The following is a 19,249-nucleotide window of genomic DNA, read 5'->3' as shown; positions in this document are numbered from 1 at the left end:
GGAATTTAAAACTCTGCAACGACAAAAGGCAGAGCTAAGCACTATCTGTTGGCGAATTAAGGGAGCTATAAAGTTTCATTTAGTTGTACATTTGTTCGCTTGAGGCGCTGTTGACTAGGCGTCAGCGTCAGTTGATGCTAAGATGGCGACCGCTCAACAGAAAGCTTTTTGTGTTATTGAGTACGGCAGAAGTGAATCGACGACAGTTGTTCAGCGTGCATTTCAAACGAAGTATGGTGTTAAACCTCCTGATAGGTGGTGTATTAAACGTTGGTATAAACAGTTTACAGAGAATGGGTGTTTGTGCAAAGGGAAAAGTTCTGGACGGCCGAGAACGAGTGATGAAAATGTAGCACGCATCCAGCAAGCATTTGTTCACAGCCCAGGAAAATTGACTCGCAGAGCTAGCAGAGAGCTGCAAATTCCACAATCAACTGTATGGAAAGTCCTACGAAAAAGGTTAGTTATGAAACCTTATCGTCTGTAATTGGTTCAAGCACTGTCTGCAGCTGATAAGATTAAAAGAATCGATTTCTGTGATTTTATCCTTGCTCAAATGGAAACAGATGATTCTTTCGTTTCAAAGATTGTGTTTAGTGATGAAGCAACTTTCCACACTAACGGGAAAGTCAACCGTCACAATGTCTGTATATGGGGCACTGAGAATCCGTGGGAAACAACTCGGTATGAACGTGACTCGCCTAAGGTGAAAATTTTCTGTGCCATTTCAGCCAATAAAGTTTTTGGTCCCTTTTTCTTTGAAGGTGCTACTGTAACTGGACTACAGTATCTGGAGATGTTAGAGAATTGGCTGTTCCCTCAGCTCGAACAAGAAGCACAACAATTCATATTTCAGCAGGATGGAGCGCCACCACATTGGCACTTATCTGTCCGTAACTACCTGAACGTCAACTACCCGAGGCGATGGATCGGCCGCCAGGCAGCCCGTGACAGAGCACTTCATCACTGGCCTCCAAGAAGCCCTGATCTTACCCCCTGCGATTTTTTCTTATGGGGGTATGTTAAGGATATGGTGTTTCGGCCACCTCTCCCAGCCACCATTGATGATTTGAAACGAGAAATAACAGCAGCTATCCAAACTGTTACGCCTGATATGCTACATAGAGTGTGGAACGAGTTGGAGTATCGGGTTGATATTGCTCGAGTGTCGGGGGCGGGGGCGGGGGGGGGGGGGGGGGGGCATATTGAACATCTCTGAACTTGTTTTTGAGTGAAAAAAATACTCTTTGTAATGATGTATAACAGAAGGTTATATTTTGTTTCTTTCATTAAATACACATTTTTAAAGTTGTGGTATTCTTTTTGAATCACCCTGTATATTACATTAATGTACTGAGCATGACTAATATTTTGTGATGACTATAATGTGGTATTTTGTGGGATATTGCTGATGCTTCACTCGTGGTAATCACAGCTTCAGTTCTGTCAGTACCTCATCTCCTACCTTCTAAACTTCACAGAAGCTCTTCTGCGAACCTTGCATAACAAGCACTCCTGCAAGAAAGGATATTGTGGAGAAATGGCTTAGCCACAGCCTGGCGGATGTTTCCAGGAGATTTTCACTCTTCAGCAGAGTATGCGCTGATACGAAACTTCCTGACAGATTAAAACTGTGTGCCAGATTGATACTTGAAATCAGGAACCTTTGCCTTTAGCAGGCAAGTGCTCTACCGACTGAGCTACCAGCACAACTAGCAACTCATCCTCACAACTTCAATTCTGCCAGTACCTCATCTGCCATCTTCCAAAATTCACAGAATCTCTTCTGCAAACCTTGCAGAACTAGCACTCCTGGAAGAAATGATATTGCAGAGACATGGCTTAGCCACAATCTGGGGGATGTTTCCAGAATGAGATTTTCACTCGGCAGTGGAATGTGCGCTGATATGAGACTTTCTGGCAGATTAAAACTGTGTGCTGGACCAAGACGCAAACTCAGGACCTTTGCCTTTCGTGGGCAAGTGCTTTACTGACTGAGTTATCCAAGCACGACTCTCCCAGTTTTAATGTGCCAGGAAGTTTTGCTATGATTTATGTTTATCCCTCTATCAGATAATGAATTATTTCACAATACGTATTTTGATGCTGTTACATTATCAGCAGCGGGTTTCTTCTCAATTTACTTAATACAAAAAATAATATTGTGTAAACAAATTAATACCAGTGGTATAATATTCATCAGTCGCTCTTTCATTTTGTACAAAACCCATCTTAGCTGTACATTTGGTTGCTAGTATTGCTGTCTGCATTGTATAGTGCTGGCAGTATTTATATACAGTGTTCTATCTGTAAATAATAATGTTTTTATCTTAAACATACTTTCTGTGAAGCAAAAATTGGCCTCATTGTGTATTTACTGATATTTAAGCTATTATTTGCACTATGCAGATTATGGTTATTTTATTGCTGAGTATGCTGAACTGATGTTACAACTTTCTTTACTTTCTTTGAGAAATCTGGTTTTTGGAATTGTTTTTGAAAGTATGACCTTGTGAATGAAACAATGTTTCACTTTATCTGAAATTTGTAATATTTGCAAATGTAGAACAACAATTTTATTTTTTGCTTCAACTTTCATTTGTTCACATTATGGCAACTCTAAACTGTTCTGTATACAGTATTTTACTCAAGACAGAAATCCCCAAACATATTTACAATTTAAGCAAACACAAGTGTAGTAGTAATATTGTCACAAGTGTAGTTAGATTTTTGAGTAGAGAAGGGGGGAAAAAAAGAAAGAAAACCCCTGAAGATAAATGGTAGAATTTTATTCGTTTCACTGATGGACAAACTTCCCATGTCACATACACCAGTTTGACTAAAAGTTAACGCATGTGCGTTGTAGTCTAATAGTTGGCACACAAATTTTCCGAGTCAGTTTTGTTTTCAACTTTTGATGCCTAAGCTCCACCCATATGGGATCCGTCATAGCACTTTACATGCTCACAAAATGACTTAAACATAGATATATGCTGAGGTTCCCAGGTCGAGGCACTTTTGCATCTGTCATATAAATCTATAGATGACCGTTTTATTACTTTTTAATTTTTTTTAATTGGAAGAAATACTCTGTGATATTATTTTGAATCGTTTGAATGTGGATTACATTAGAGAGATCTTAAGATAAATTTTCTGCTATTAGAGATATGCATTTTAAATAACCGATATGTTGTGATCTTGTGCTGTAATTGTCAAAACACAGTCATTACTGTTGCTGATGTCTCATAAATATTGCATGCTTGGGGATGACAAAGGTGAGAGGGTATTGGCTTAGCTAGTTCTCACTGATATACAGAGTGTTTCAAAATACTTCTACAAACTTCGGGGGCACAGTCCTTACACCAAAACAAGAAAAAATTTAATATACACATATATCTGAAAACCTTTCATTTTTGAGTTATTAATGAAAGTTTACAATTTAGGTGATTGAAGCTCAACAACTCTTAAACTCATAACAAATGCTTTAAATAACCTCCTCTTGCTTCTAAATACATTGGCACTTGTCAAATCATGAACTGTGACAACCTTTCAAATAGTCCCCGACAGTTTGGAGTGGTTGTGCATGCTTCTGTGACACATCGGTGAAGATCTTTTCATCTGGGTGCTCTGCTGTGTATACCAGTTGTGTAAGGTGTCCCAAGAGATGGTTGGGAGAACATGCCGGCCTTGGAACTGGTCTTGCTCTGCCTACGCATTTCTCATGGTAGATACAAAACAGTGCATCTCGAACATTGAGATTAAATTGTGATGGAGCTCCTTTATGGATAAACCACATGTTTCTTCTTATTTTCAGGGGCACATCTTGTAGTAGACGTTGGAGGGTATTCTGATGAGTCCCTGTAGACAGCATCTATAAGATGGGAGAACGTACGGCCCTACCAGTCACCTACAGTTCCAACCTACATATTAATCTTAAACTGCTGCTGCTGTCTAGCCTATACTACAGCATGAGGATTGCAGTTGACCCATATGCATTTGTTGTGGAAAATTTTTTTCCATCTCTTCCAAACATTGCCTCATCTGTAAAGAAAACTGAAGAGACAAACAACAGATTGACAGTTTGTGCAGCCTGCCGTGGGTGATCGGCATGCATAAGGCCCTGCCCATGTTGAAGTTGAAATGGATACAAGAGTTGCTTCTGATGTATCCTCCATGCAGAACGTGGTGATGTACCACATGCTGGGCCCTCTTGTCCTGCACTAATACGTGGCTCTTCTTTGACAGCCCATAGAAGCTGCTCTTCCTAGTCAGTCATACAGGCAACATGTAATCTTCGTCAATCAATAGCCTGCGGTGCTATGGATGCTGTCTTGGCAGTGTAATGGAACATAGCACCAGAGGTTGCATCACTTGACTGTCTTCAGTTTGGGGACGCCATCTAATATATCCATGCAGCATTGTGTCCATTACCATTCACACAGCCGTACATAAAAATTATGTACTGCCTGCACATTAAATGAATATCCTGCCATATGAGAATGGAGCACTTTTGGTTAATGCACTACCTGTATTACAAGTACACTATGGACACATTGAAGACATCGAATGACGAATGTAAATAGAGCTCTCTGGCAACGCAACACTGTCTAGGATACAATAATTCAAACGGTGCATAGATAAGTGAAATTGTTGGGCTGTACCTAGAAGGCTGTTGAACGTCAATTTGTATTAATAACTTGCAAATGGAGGATTTTCAGAGATATGTTTAAATGGACTTTGTTCCTTGTTTTGGTATAAGAAACCTGTCCCCAAAGTGTTTAAAAGTATTTTTGAAACACCATGTTTAGTTTTTAGTTAGTTGTGTTAAAAAAATGAATATTTTCCTCAATACAGTTGTTAGTTTGGAAACTATAATGCTTTATTAGACAAGTCCTATTATAGGCAGAACTCAGTTGCTCCTTCCTTCAACCTTTGCGCTAAATTAACCAGCCAATTTTTTTTTGTTGGGGGGGACTCCAAACTACAGAATTACATAGCATTTCTCACGTAAATAAATCATTGCCAGGTGTGAAATTAGTGATAAGTGGCAGAAAAAAATCATAGGGCTGGCTGTGGATCAAAATCTGGATTGTTGTCTGGCCTTTAACCACGGATCCATTGAGCTAGTTTTATGTGTTACAAATATGTGTTGCGTACTTGTTACAGAACTTAGATTCTGGTAGAGAATAGTCAGTCATTGTGTCTTTTACAGTAATTTTCTTATTTGGTTACTGTGTACATATGCTAATAGAATTTCAATTTTGTTGCAGAGATTTGATTATGGTGTTCTGACACCATTTCTGCCACCAAAACATGAATATGTCATTTCTGTTCGTCTGTCTGAGACACAGGTAAAACTATACCGTTATTATTTGGACAACTTTAGTGCAGCAAGTGAACTAAATGAACCTACACGTGGCAAGGGTGCCAAACTCTTTGCAGATTTTCAAGCACTTCAGCGAATATGGACTCATCCACGTGTAATACGTATGGATGCCGACAAAAAGGAGAAAGATGAAGAAAAGAAGGTACCGTTTTATTGGACCATTATGTTTTTATCGAATAATAACTGATTAGAATGAGTTTCTAATATAATGCTAGATTGATGATATATGCACACACAGTGCTTGACAAAAAAAGTGAATGACACAGAGGAAGTGGGGAGGGGGGTGAGACAAAATCAGACAGGTTGAGAGGGCATGTGACATTATTGTGCTGATTACAGTATAATGTCAGATTTGCATAGAATATGGCAGTAAGAGCCCCTTATCAGTATGACACAGTGTGTGGTCCTCGGCAATGAGTGTTGATCAGAGATAAGGGTATCGCCAGGAGTGCCCCAGGGAAGTGTGATAGGACCCTCTTCCACCCCTCCCCCCTTTTCCCCTTCCCTTCCTCCCTCTATATACCTAAATCACCTGATGGACAGGGTGATCAGCATTTTATGGTTGTTTGCTGTGGTGTACAGGAAGGTGACATCGTTGAGTGATTATAGGAATGTACAAGACATCGTTGAGTGATTATAGGAATGTACAAGATGATTTAGACAAAATTTCTTGTTGGTGTGATGAATGGCAGATTGCTGTAGATGTACAAACATGTAAATTAATATGGATGAGTAGGAAAAGTGGTCCTGTAACATTCAAATACAGTGTTGGTAGGGTTCAACTTGACACAGTCACTTCGATTAATTATTTAGGCATAATGTTGCAAAGCAATATGAAAAGGAAAGGGTACATTACGCTGTTAGTAAGGAAGGCATATCTACATCTACATCTACATGGATACTCCGCAAATCACATTTAAGTGCCTGGCAGAGGGTTCATCGAACCACCTTCACAATTCTCTATTATTCCAATCTCATATAGCGCGCGGGAAGAATGAACACCTATATTTTTCTGTACGAACTCTGATTTCCCTTATTTTATCTTTGTGATCGTTCCTCCCTATGTAAGTCAGTGTCGACAAAATATTTTCGCATTCGGAGGACAAAGTTGGTGATTGGAATTTCGTGAGAAGATTCCGTCGGAACGAAAAACGCATTTCTTTTAATGATGTCCATCCCAAATCCTGTATCATTTCTGTGATACTCTCTCCTCTATTTCGCGATAATACAAAACATGCTGCCTTTCTTTGAACTTTTTCAATGTACTCAGTCAGTCCTACCTGGTAAGGATCCCACACCACGCAACAGTATTCTAAAAGAGGACGGACAAGTGTAGTGTTGGCAGTCTCCTTAGTAGGTCTGGTACATTTTCTAAGTGTCCTGCCAATGAAACGCAGTCTTTGTTTAGCCTTCCCCAGCCCAACTTCAGATCGAAAATGCAGGAGATTGTGAAACCACACCACATAGTCACATGAGCTGAGTGCAGGGGATGTTCCTGCACACCATCTGGCTGAGCAGAACCCCATAAGCAACAGTTCTGTGCATTCACAGTACTGTGCAGACTAATATGTGCCTCATCCGCCCAAAGAATATTCCCCAGTCACTAGCCATCCATTTCCATGCGTGCCAAAAAACAAAGGGCAAAGTCATGGCATTGTAGACTATCTTGGGGCTTCATTTGGTGCATGTTCTGAATCTTGTTTGGGATACAATTGTGAAACTCATTGCAAAATCATTTGAACTGTTGACCAGAGGAGAGACAGTTCCCATGACAGAATGAGCAGTGACTGCAGAATTTGAGGCATGTGCTGGATGGTCGGCTATAGCAATAGCCCTGTGAAGGGGCTGCCTACCTCTTCCTGCTGTACCACATAATTCACCTGTTTCTTCAAATTTCTTTATTATATTTTTTAGCCCATTTATTGGCATGGGCCTCTTCACAGCTGTTGCTGTCAGTGATATTCCTGATTTGTTGCCATTCTGATAAAACAACTTTAGCAGCAGTGCGTGATCTTTCCTCTTGATAACCATTGTGTTTCATAAAAAACTTCAACCGTTTTAACCTTTCACACCAACAATCACTTCACGAAAGAAATCAACGTGTGTCACTAAACAACAAACTGTGTACTGACATCAAAGTAGGAAACATTTCAAATTCTGACTGCTTACAGTATTTTCACCTGGTGGCAGAAAGAGGAACCATTATTATTTTCAACATACTCTTTGAGCACACTGATTAATGAACATACTTATGATGGTTCAGCATACTGCAACATATGCAGCCTGCTATGCGGCACTTAGAACACTATCAGTTTAATTATAATTACCCTGTATATGTGTTCCTACATCAATTAGAATAATGCTTATAAAAAATAAATATCTTAGTGTCTACATTCACCATATAGCAGAGATGCTGAGCTGTGATAGGCATAATAAAAAGATTCACAAAAACATAGCTTTTGGCAATTAAGGCCTTTGTCAGCAGTAGACACACACACACACACACACACACACACACACACACAGGAATCAATACTCAATTTCTTCTCTGCATATTGATTATCATTTATGTATTTTTCGTAGTCAGGCTTACAATCGTATATATTTGAATACTCTTGCTGGGACGTATAAATTCTTTTTTTAAATGCTACTTCAAATTGACTAAGTGTCTTACACTTTGTTTTGCATTTGGAACTCTAATCCACTGTTTGCTGTTGTAAATGTTTAAGAGTAAAATTAATTGCCATGGTGTCTGCCCAACCCATAGGTAACATTTCCTTACGTTGCTTGAAAAAAATGCCATGGGTGTACAGAACCCTCTGGTTTGAACTTCAGAACTTCGTTCTGGTGTACTACAATATCATCCAAAGTACTGGTTATAGTGCCAATATGCTCAACATTCTTTTGCACTTTTAGTTCCACAAATTACTGTAGTCAATCTTCCACGGAGTGAAAGCATTTGTGTCCCTTCTTACATTAATCAATTATCTACCATGTTCTAACAAATCTACTCAATTTCATGTGTCTATGATTTGATTGTTTATGCTTTCAAACTCACGAGTCAGTAGTTCATCTGTATGTTTTACTTTACTGTCTACGCCACTAAACAATTTGTGGACCTCTCTCCAGACTAAATTCTGTCTTTTTTCCATTTCAAGCTGTAAATCCTTCAGTAATTTTACTAAAGTCTTTGCTTGTGTGTTTAAATTTCTAATACTATTTGACAACTCTTGTTTATTACGAAATTAGATGTATATTAATACCTTCAGCTGTTAACTGGCATTGATAAATATCAATGGGGACAGGTGAAAATGTGTGCCTCGACTGGGACTCTAGCCCGGGATCTCCTGCTTACATGGCAGACGCTCTATCCATCTGAGCCACCGAGGGCACAGAGGATAGTGCGACTGCAGGAAATATCTCACGCACGCCTCCCCCGTGACCCACTTCTCACCTTGTACGTCCACACACTACATTCGTAGTGTCCCACCCCAACACACTCATTACTCGAACTGCCAATTAGCAAATGTGCATGCAAACACACACATGCTTTAGCTCAAGAAAGGAACAGTCCAAATGCTAATCCAGGTATTACTCTTCTGTATGTGCCTTTTGACAACTCAGCCCCTCTATTAATTGATCAGTTTTTTCTTTATTGCTTAAATTATGTAAAATTTTATAGACGCAATTTCAGAAGTGGGTGAACACATTTCTAAAATTTTACATTATATTGAAATGGCTGTTGAGAAAAGTGTCATTAAAAAATAGCACATGACATGGTCTCTTGGACCTACAAAAATATGTGCAACTATTATTCCAGGTCACCGAAGACTAATTGCTGAAATAAATGAACTGACAAGGGAAGTACTCATCCAGTGAACTACCAGTTTTACTCATCTTTTGTGTGGTTGCAGTATATATTTAAATGCAAAAAATGCCCTCCAGTACAACTTCCTTCTCAATCGTTTTTGAGAAATCAAGGTTCCAAATTGTATGAGCCTATTTGAATACCTTGGGAGAGTGCCAGTCTCCCAGCAACAACTTTATTGTAAGTGTCAGAGGCTAGAAATCTGCCCGTACTCTGTCGGAGTCCTCACCCCCCTCTTTTAATCTCATGAAATATTTCTACACTACACTTCTTCAGAAATAAACTATAATAATAATGAGAATAATATTAGTATATTCATAATAGAGTATAATCAAGGTATAACTAGGAATCTTGATGGAATTGAGCCATGTGCGGCTCACATTGATGCCGTTCATAGCTTGGCATCTTGTAATATCTGTAGGGGAGTCTCATTTTCTTAGTGTGTTCACTGGCGCTTTCTTGCCTTTTCTGTCCGTGAGTGGCCGCAACAGATCTTATCGATGGTGCATACTGTGGTACCATTTTTGGAGCGGCCTGTAGTATTTCCGGGTTGTTGTGTGTCCAGGGAGTTGAATTGGGATGGAGAAGCAGTGAGATCCGGACAGCCAGTACTCACCAGACCGCTGGTGACACACATGCACTGTCCGACGGAAGCACATGGTCATGAGAGTGCACGACCACGTCAAGGACTGAATTCAGCGAGTTTTACTTGAATGGACCATAGTATTTGTGTAGTGCAATTTTCACCTGTGTGTGTGTGTGTGTGTGTGTGTGTGTGTGTGTGTGTGTGTGTCCGCCCGTTGGGAAGTGCCCTTACGGCAATAAGTTGTCAGTCAACGATTTATACTGGGATCTTTCTCGTGCCTAACTTGAGAAGGAACGACTGTTGGTTGGTCATTCAGTTGGTCATCGCAGCAGACAATGTCCATTTGGTCTTCCGAGCGCTTCTGGCTTCTCCGTGTTTGTGTCGACTTGTAATTCATCCGTGTTGTTTCACAGTGACTGGTTTTAGTACTGTGAGTTGCTGGTGGAATTGTTTTCCCAGATCCGTGTGTATGTTGTGGTTTTGAATGAGCCATTATTTTTAATGCTGTCTGCATACTGGATTTGGAGAGAGTTGCAAGGAGCAGCGAGGAGGTCTGCAGTACGAGAGCAGGCCAGGACCGCTGGCGGCATGCCGGCACTGTCGGACCGAGGGGCTGTAGCCATCAACCGAACCCAGGACGTTTCAAGTTGAGTGAACCTTGTCCAGTAGCGAAACCTCCACTGTTTGAGATCTTGCTGCTGTTTGCGTGTTGCTGCTCCCAGGGTTGGTGAGACTAACCGCAACAAGTGAAGTCTTTTAGGTTGGCGGAAGCTATTAGCTGCCTTCTACTGCTTGATGTTAGTTTGGATTTAGTGTTGTTATTGCTGAAGTGCATCCAGTGGTATCTTACTGCCTAGTGGCCGCCACCGAGCGAGGTGGCACAGTGGTTAGCACACTGGACTCGCATTCGGGAGGACGACGGTTCAATCCCGTCTCCGGCCATCCTGATTTAGGTTTTCCGTGATTTCCCTAAATCGCTTCAGACAAATGCCGGGATGGTTCCTTTGAAAGGGCACGGCTGATTTCCTTCCCCATCCTTCCCTCACCCGAGCTTGCGCTCCGTCTCTAATGACCTCGTTGTCGACGGGACGTTAAACACTAATATCCTCCTCCTCTTTAGTGGCCGCTAACGCCCCTGTTACCTGCCCTGGAGGTTAGCGTATATTGCGGCAGCGTACTTTCCTCGTCTTGCCAATGCTGTCCAGCATGGGTTTAATTTGTCAGCTTCCTTGATTGGGTTATGGATAATTCTTTTCCTTGCCTACCTGGGTTATAGTGGTTCCTTCTGCATTTGGGTGTTTTAAACACCAGATTCTGGAGATGCAGTGCTGTCTGTCATTCCGCTCTTGCCTGAATTATTTCATCGTTGTACTGGTTATCTGAGGTTAGGTGGTTTTGCTAAGAAGGTCGATCACCGTTTAAACCGTCTCTAGTTTGAATTGCCCTCCTTAAGTGCACATTACTCTTGGCTGGCTGTCTCACTGCTTACACAGCTGTAGTCACCTTCCTCAGGTTGATCCAGGGAGCACTGTCTGTGGAACACTCACTCTTACTTGGTCAAGTTGTCATGATTGTTTAAAATGTACCATAATGTTTTAATGTGTAACTGCATTCCTCACTTGTAATTCAGGCCTTCAGCTGTTGTGTATTCTAACATTGTTTGTGGTTTTCAGCCGACAAATTGTTTTCAGTTCTGTCTTGATAAAGCCTTCAGCTGTCACTATAACTTGTTACAGTTATTAAGATTGCTTAAAAAGGGTTTAGTATTTTTAAAATGCAGTTGTCCACCTTATTGGTAATTCAGGCCTCCAGCTGTTGTGTATTCTGAAATTGCTTGTGACCTTCAGCCAACAAATAATTTGAACTTTCCTTAATCAGGCCTTAGGCCGAAAAATAATTTGCATTCCTTCTTAATAAGGCCTTCAGCCGTTATTATAGCTTGTTACAGTTTCTTGATTGTTTAAGAAGAAAATATCTTTGTATTTGTTAATGTGAAATGGCCTTCCTCACTTGTGATTCAGGCCTTAAGCTGTTGAGTATTCTGAAGTTGTGTGTGGCCACCAGCCGACAAAAATTTGGAGTTCCTTCTTAGTAAGGCCTTCAGCTGTCAGTGTAGTAATTTTTAAAAAAATGATTTTTGAGAGTTTTTTTAAAAATAAAGTGGTATGTGTTTTCTGTGCAACCAGTGGTAACTGATTAGGCCCCGTTCACACCTTTCCCTGCTTTCCCTAAGTCCCACATCTCAGAAATGATTGTTAATTTATTTCTACATTCCAGTCAGTATTACAAATGATGATGGTGTTTTTGTTTCGTCTCCCAGAACTGTAATTCCTGTTCCAAATGTTTCTTTGGTTTCCTTTTCTGCTTGATTAATGTACAGATTGAATAACATCAGGAATATGCTACAACCCTACCTCACTCCCTTTTCAGTCACTGCTTCCATTTCATGCCCCCTTGACTCCTGTAACTGCTGTCTGATTTCGTTACAATAGCCTTTTGGTCAAAAGCATTTCTCTAAATCTACAAATGCTATACAAGTAGGTTTGCCTTTCCTGAACGTACCTTGCAAGATTCGTCATAGGATCGTATTGCTAAGATAAGTTGTAGGGTCATATTGCCTCGCATGTTCCTATATTTCTCCAGAACAAGGTTTTCCATTCTTCTGTAAACAATCTGTATTAATATTTTGCAACCATGGCTTATTAAACTGATAGTTCAGTAACATTCACACTTGGCAGCACCTGCTTTCTTTGGAATTACACTTTTCCTGAAGTCTGAGGGTATTTGAGCTCTCTCATACATCTTGCATGCCAAATGAAAGAGTTTTGTTATGGTTGGCTCTTCCCAGGCTGTCAGTAGTTCTGACGGAATGTTGACCCCCTCCCCCTGGGGCCTTGTTTCGAGTTAGGCATTTAAGTGCTCTGTCAAATTCTTCTCGCAGTATCATATCTCCTATATCATCTTCATCTATGTATTCTTCCATTTCTATAATACTGCTTTCTAGTTCATATCCCTTGTATAGATCCTCTACATACTCCTTCCATCTTTCATCTTCCCCTTCTCTGCCTAAAACTGGTCTTCCATCTGAACTCTTGATAGTTCTATAGCTGCTTCTCTTTTCTCCAAAGGTCTCTTCAGTTTTCCTATAGGCAGTACCTATCTTTCCCCTGGTGAAATTCTATCTTTCCCCTAATGAAATTTCCTTCTAAATGCTTAAATTTCTCCTCTAGATATTCCTGCTGAGTCATTTTGCCCTTCCTGTGAGCCTTATTTTTTTGACATTTGTATTCTCTTTTGCATGCTTCATTTGCTATATGTTTATATTGTTTCCTTTCATCAGTTAAATTTAGTATCTCGTGTGTTACGCAAGGATTTCTACTAGGTGTTGTCTTTTTACCTATTTGATCCTCTGCTGTCTTCAACATTTCGTCTCACAGAAATACCCATTTGCCATCTACTGTTTTCCTTTCCCCTGTTTTAGTCAATTGTTGCCCAACACTCCCTCTGCAACTCTCAAGAACCTCTGAAAATATAATGTAATTGAACAGATAAAGAAGTCTACTCATAAAGCAGCGGCAGGGGTACACACATATACCGTATTTACTCGAATCTAAGCCGCAATTTTTTTCTGGTTTTTGTAATAAAAAAACCCGCCTGCGGCTTAGAATCGAGTGCAATTCACGCGTAAGTTCTGAAAAATGTTGGTAGGTGCCGCCACAACTACCGTATTTACTCGAATCTAAGCCGCACTTTTTTTCCTGTTTCTGTAATCCAAAAAACCGCCTGTGGCTTAGAATCGAGTGCAAAGCAAGCGGAAGTTCTGAAAAATGTTGGTAGGTGCCACCACAACTAACTTCTGCCGTCGAATATATGTAGTGCTACACAAGCATGCTTTGTGGGCACAAAGATAAATACTGGTGCCAAAACCGGATTTTTTTTTTTTTCCCCCCAGTTTCCCCCCCTTCCTCTCTCTCTCTCTCTCTCTCTCTCTCTCTCTCTCTCTCTCTCTCTCTCTCTGCCCCGAGTTTCAACCACTGCATTTTCATATATTATCCAACGAAGTAAATACAAATTCCGTATTGTTCATCTTCGAATGTAGCAGAATTTCAATGTACTACGAAAATCCGACTGGCAAGACTGTTAGGGATGTTTGTCAATATGGCCAACTCTATGTTCCGAGTTTTTTCCTATCTGTGAGAAGAGATGGTTGCTAATAGGAACCTGATGAAATGTGAATCACATGCAGTATTCTCTTCACCATAAGAATAATATGAATATAAACATTTTGCCATGTATTCTTTTGTGTTTGCTGCTATCTCATTTAAATCCTGTCTGCCTAATAAACTACGAAACTAGAGTGAGGCAACAGCAAACGCGGAAGAATATACGTATCGTGTCATGTTTATATTCATATTATTCTTATGCCTAATAGTGATATAGTCAGAAATGAAGCACGGCAACTGACTAGATTTTAAATGTACGATAACTAATTTCTGTGAAGAATTTGATGTACTAAAGAAGCAGCCGCAAAGATTTTCAAACGGAGAAAAATGTGCGCCTAACTCTCATTCAGAACATGTTCTATCATACATGGTCTATTATTTGGTTCGGCCTGTCATGCAAGACAGGCCGTAAACACGCACTATCAGAATGCGACAAACAATGCATGACACAGTACAGTAATGCATTTTCAGCTTAGAGTGACGTAAACACCTATAACAAAAAAAAACGGCACTTATCAGATCAAAGCAAAATAAGCAATCGATTCAAACCAGACGAAGCACGTGAAAAAGGAAGGGTACCCGTATAAATACGGACGGAGCACCTGACGCATAGCAATGGCTACCTGGTAAAGCTTAACTGCTAAGCTTACGACTCGAACCAAACTACTGTAGCTGTATCGTCTTTCATTCGAACTAAATTGTGTCTCATATTACAATGGACCAACTTTGTTTCGATTTGGAGGTGTGGCCTAAAACTTTTCTCTCCCCTTGAATTTCGAGTCTCAAATTTCAGGTGCGGCTTAGATTCGGTAAATATTTTTTTCCTTTATTTCGAGTCTCATTTTTCAGGTGCGGCTTAGATTCGAGTAAATACGGTAACTTCTACCGTCGAATATATGTAGTGCTACACAGGCATGCTTTGTAGGCACAAAGATAAATACTGGCGCCAAAACCTCTGCATCAGTAAATAAATTTTCAAAAAACGGTAGAAGACGAGCTTTTTTTTCTCCGCCCGAGTTTCAACCACTGCATTTCCATACATTACCCAACGAAGTAAATACAAATTCTGTATTGTTCATCTTAGAATGTAGCAGAATTTCAATGTACTCCGAAAATTTGACTGGCAAGACTGTTTGGGATGTTTGTCAATAATGGCAAACTCTACGTTCTGAATTTTTTCCTACCTGTGAGAAGAGATGGTTGCTAATAGGAACCTGATGAAATATGAATCACATGCAGTATTCTGTTCACCATAAGAATAATACGAATATAAACATTTTGCCATGTATTCTTTCGTGTTTGCTGCTATCTCATTTAAATCCTTTCAGCCTAATAAACTACGAAACTAGGGTGAGACAACAGCAAACGCGGAAGAATATACGTATCGTGTCATGTCACAGTCAGAAATGATACAGTCAGAAATGAAGCACGGCAATTGACTAGATTTTTAAATCTAAGATGACTAATTTCTGTGCAGAATCTGATGTACTAAAGAAGCGGCCGCAAAGGTTTCCAAATGGAGAAAAATTTTCGCCTAACTCTCGTTCAGAACATGTTCTATATACGCAGTCTATTATTTGGTTCTTGTTGATCATTATCAAAGAAAGCAGCAGTGTAAGTAACAACAAATAGCTGTCTCTTGCCATTGTTTCGCTAATGAGACGATTCTTAAAAAAAAAAAGCGGCGGTAGCGTGCACAAAAGCAAGCCATGCTGCGAGCGGCGACAGGCCGTAAACACGCACTATCAGAATGCGGCAAACAATGCATGACACAGTACAGTAATGCATTTTCAGTTTAGAGTGACAAACACCTATATCAAAGAAAACAGCACTTATCAGATCACAGCAAAATAAGCAATCGATTCAAACGAGACAAAGCACGTGAAAAAGGAAGGGTACCCGTATAAACACGGACGGAGCGCCTGACGCACAGCAATGGCTACCTGGTAAAGCTTAACTGCTAAGCTTATGACTCGAACCAAACTACTGTAGCTGTACTGTCATTCATTCGACCTAAATTGTGTCTCCTATTACAATGGACCAACTTTGTTTCGATTTGGAGGTGCGGCCTAAAACTATTCTCTCCCCTTGAATTTCGAGTCTCAAATTTCAGGTGCGCCTTAGATTCGGGAAATTTTTTTCCATTTATTTCGAGTCTCATTTTTCAGGTGTGGCTTAGATTCGAGTGCGGCTTAGATTCGAGTAAATACGGTAAAGGTATTTAAGTTTGCAAGCTTTTAGAGCCAGTTGCTCTTTCTTCTCAGTTGAAAGAGAGGTGAAGGAAAAGGATTGGTGAGGTATAGGAATAGGGATAAAGTATGGAAAAGTCAGCCAGAACTGTGGATCAGGGGACACTTAATGGGCACGATGAGAAGAAAAACTGGTTGTTGGGGACTACATCTGAATAACCTCTTGATTCTTTCAGTTTATCCAGGTCTCATCACCTGAATTTCCTACCTTTCTGCAATTTCTTTGGTTTTAATTTACAGTTCATAACCGACAAATTGTGGTCAAAGTCCAAACCGGCCTATGGAAATGTCTTACAATTTAAAATCTGGTTCCTATACCTCTGTCTTACCATTACATAATCAATCTGAAACCTTCCAGTGTCTCCAGGTCTCTTTCACATACACAACCTTCTTTTATGATTCTTAAACCATGTATTACCAATGATTAACTTATGTTATGTGCAAAATTCTGCCATGCAGCCCTCCCCCCCCCCCCCCCTCCCTCCCTCCCTCCCTCCAACTCTCTATTCACCTACTACTTTTCGTTTTCTTCCCCTTTCCACCATCATGTTCCAGTCCCCCATCATAACTAAATTTTCATCTATCTGGATAATTTCTTTCATCATTCTTCGATCACTTTCTCATCTGTGGAGCTAGTTGATACATAAACTTGTACTGATGTGATGGGTGTTGGTTTTGTGTCTATCTTGGCCATGGTAATACATTCACTATGCTGTTCTCAGTATCTTACCTGCATTTCTATTTTCTTATTCATTATTAAACCTACTCCTGCATTACCCCGATTGATACATAAACTTGTACTGATGTGATGGGTGTTGGTTTTGTGTCTATCTTGGCCATGGTAATACATTCACTATGCTGTTCTCAGTATCTTACCTGCATTTCTATTTTCTTATTCATTATTAAACCTACTCCTGCATTACCCCGATTAATTTTGTGTATATAACCCTGTATTCACCTACCAGAAAATCGAGCGAGGTGGCGCAGTGGATAGCACACTGGTTCCTTTGAAAGGGCACGGGGGGGACGACACTGCTGTTTTCTCAGGTCCCACCATAATGACAGCCCCAGACAACCACAGTTGGAAGAAACAGCCAAATATTTGTTACAATGAAGGTACAAATGTCACAACTGTGCTAATACAACAACAACAGTGATTGGTACAACAGACTATAGGATTAGTAAGCAAAAAAGGTAGAAAAGAAAACGATCCAAAAATTAATGTACACCATTCCTTTTTGTTTATTTTATTTCTCATAGTATTATCAAAAGTGTAGACAGTCAAATAATGGCATAAGTTTGGGATAGTATCATATATACATTTTGGCAGATACTTTGTCAGTAAAACAATTTGTAATTTTGATCAGTCAGAGTATGTTAAAAATAAATTTCTCTCAAGATGCCTCTTAAAAATTGAAAGGTTGTCTTATACTCGGATAAATACGATATATGTTGATTGTGCCTCACCGTGAATGTATTGTTTGTTCGTTTGCTGTTGTTTCAGAAACAAACAATGAATTATGATTAAAAATAGTGATACCAGAGACTACAGTATTAGTAAGCAAAAAAGGTATGAAAGAAAACGGTCCAAAAATTGATGTACACCATTTCTTTTTGTTTATTTTATTTTTTGTAGTATTATCAAAAGTGTGGACAATCAATAACTGTCATAAGTTTGGAATAGTATAATATTAAATTTTTGGCAGAAACGTTGTCAGTAAAACTGTTTGTTTTTAACATACTCTGACTGATCAAAATCAAAAATTTCTCTCAAGGAGCCTCTAAAAAATGTATTTGTCATTTTATATATAGGATGGTCTTATACTTTGGTAAATATGGTATATGTTGATTGTATCTCACTGTTAACGTACCACAGTGGTTATTGTCACTTTTATTATTATTATTATTATTATTATTATTATTATTATTATTATTATTTGTTTGTTTCTGAAGAAACATGATATGTTGTAGCAGAAGAAGTGTTTTGGAGAAGATTAGGCAAAATAAGAAAGAAAATGACAAGGTTCGAACACACTATAAACAGACTTCTAGCCTACCGTTGTGCCTGGTCGTGCTATCACCACTCGTATGGCATTCAGTATAATTGTAGAACTTCGAACCTCAGTTTCTCAGGTTCAATCCTGCGTCCGGCCATCCTGATTTAGGTTTTCCGCAATTTCCTTAAATCGCTCCAGGCAAATGCCGGAATGGTTCCTCTGAAAGGGCACGGCCGACTTCCTTCCCCGTACTTCCATAATCCGATGAGACCGATGACCTCGCTGTTTGGTCTGTTCCCCCAAACAACCCAACCCATCAGTTTCTCAAAAAAGCTTGAGAAGGGCATCATACTAGAGTACCATTTGTTACATTCAAGTATGTACCCTAATCATGCTAAAGAAGAGCAAAATTGGTGATCCGTTGTATGTAAGCATAATACAGGATACGAGGTATTGTGTAATATGTCTAAAATGTCTGCTACAGGCAGCGACCATGAAAATGTATAGCCATTGTATGTAAATACAGCATTTTTACTGTTAGTAAAGGAGATCCAATAACATGTATGGTGAAAAAAACTGGGAATGTGGAATGAAGAACAGGGAATAAATTTGTCTTTTTCGTGTCACATACTGGTGTTGCTATGAAGAAAGAAGTATTGGATGAAAATCTTATGGAATTACATTTTCATAATTATAAATGGTGCATAGAATGAAATTGCATCTCATTGATCTTTACAGTGATAAGAGTTTCGGGATGTTTATTGAAATACTGATACAATTATCATTTTACATTTTAATTTGTCTGTGTAATTTAGTGAAAAAATTTTTTGAAATGGGAAACTAAAAATATATCATCACACTATTCCATTTTTTTACTTATTTATGCTGATTTTCTAAATTGTGGCTCTGACAAAAGTTAGTAGGTTGTTGTCATTCATTG

General features: G+C 39.5%; 1 protein-coding gene across 2 annotated transcripts in view; it reads left to right on the top strand.

Annotated features, from left to right (window-relative positions):
• LOC126175787 (transcriptional regulator ATRX homolog) overlaps window positions 1-19,249 on the top strand; it is a 483,984-nt gene that overhangs the window by 320,593 nt on the left and 144,142 nt on the right. For both annotated transcript variants that reach the window (XM_049922765.1, XM_049922764.1), the window contains one exon: window positions 5,271-5,528. In XM_049922765.1, coding sequence (XP_049778722.1) covers window positions 5,271-5,528 — 258 coding nt within the window. The remainder of the gene's footprint in view (window positions 1-5,270; window positions 5,529-19,249) is intronic.

The sequence above is a fragment of the Schistocerca cancellata genome, chromosome 3 (assembly GCF_023864275.1).
Source record: "Schistocerca cancellata isolate TAMUIC-IGC-003103 chromosome 3, iqSchCanc2.1, whole genome shotgun sequence".
Lineage (NCBI taxonomy): Eukaryota > Metazoa > Arthropoda > Insecta > Orthoptera > Acrididae > Schistocerca > Schistocerca cancellata.
The sequence above is the reverse complement of the archived record's forward strand: the minus strand, read 5'-3'. Positions and strand labels throughout refer to the sequence as shown.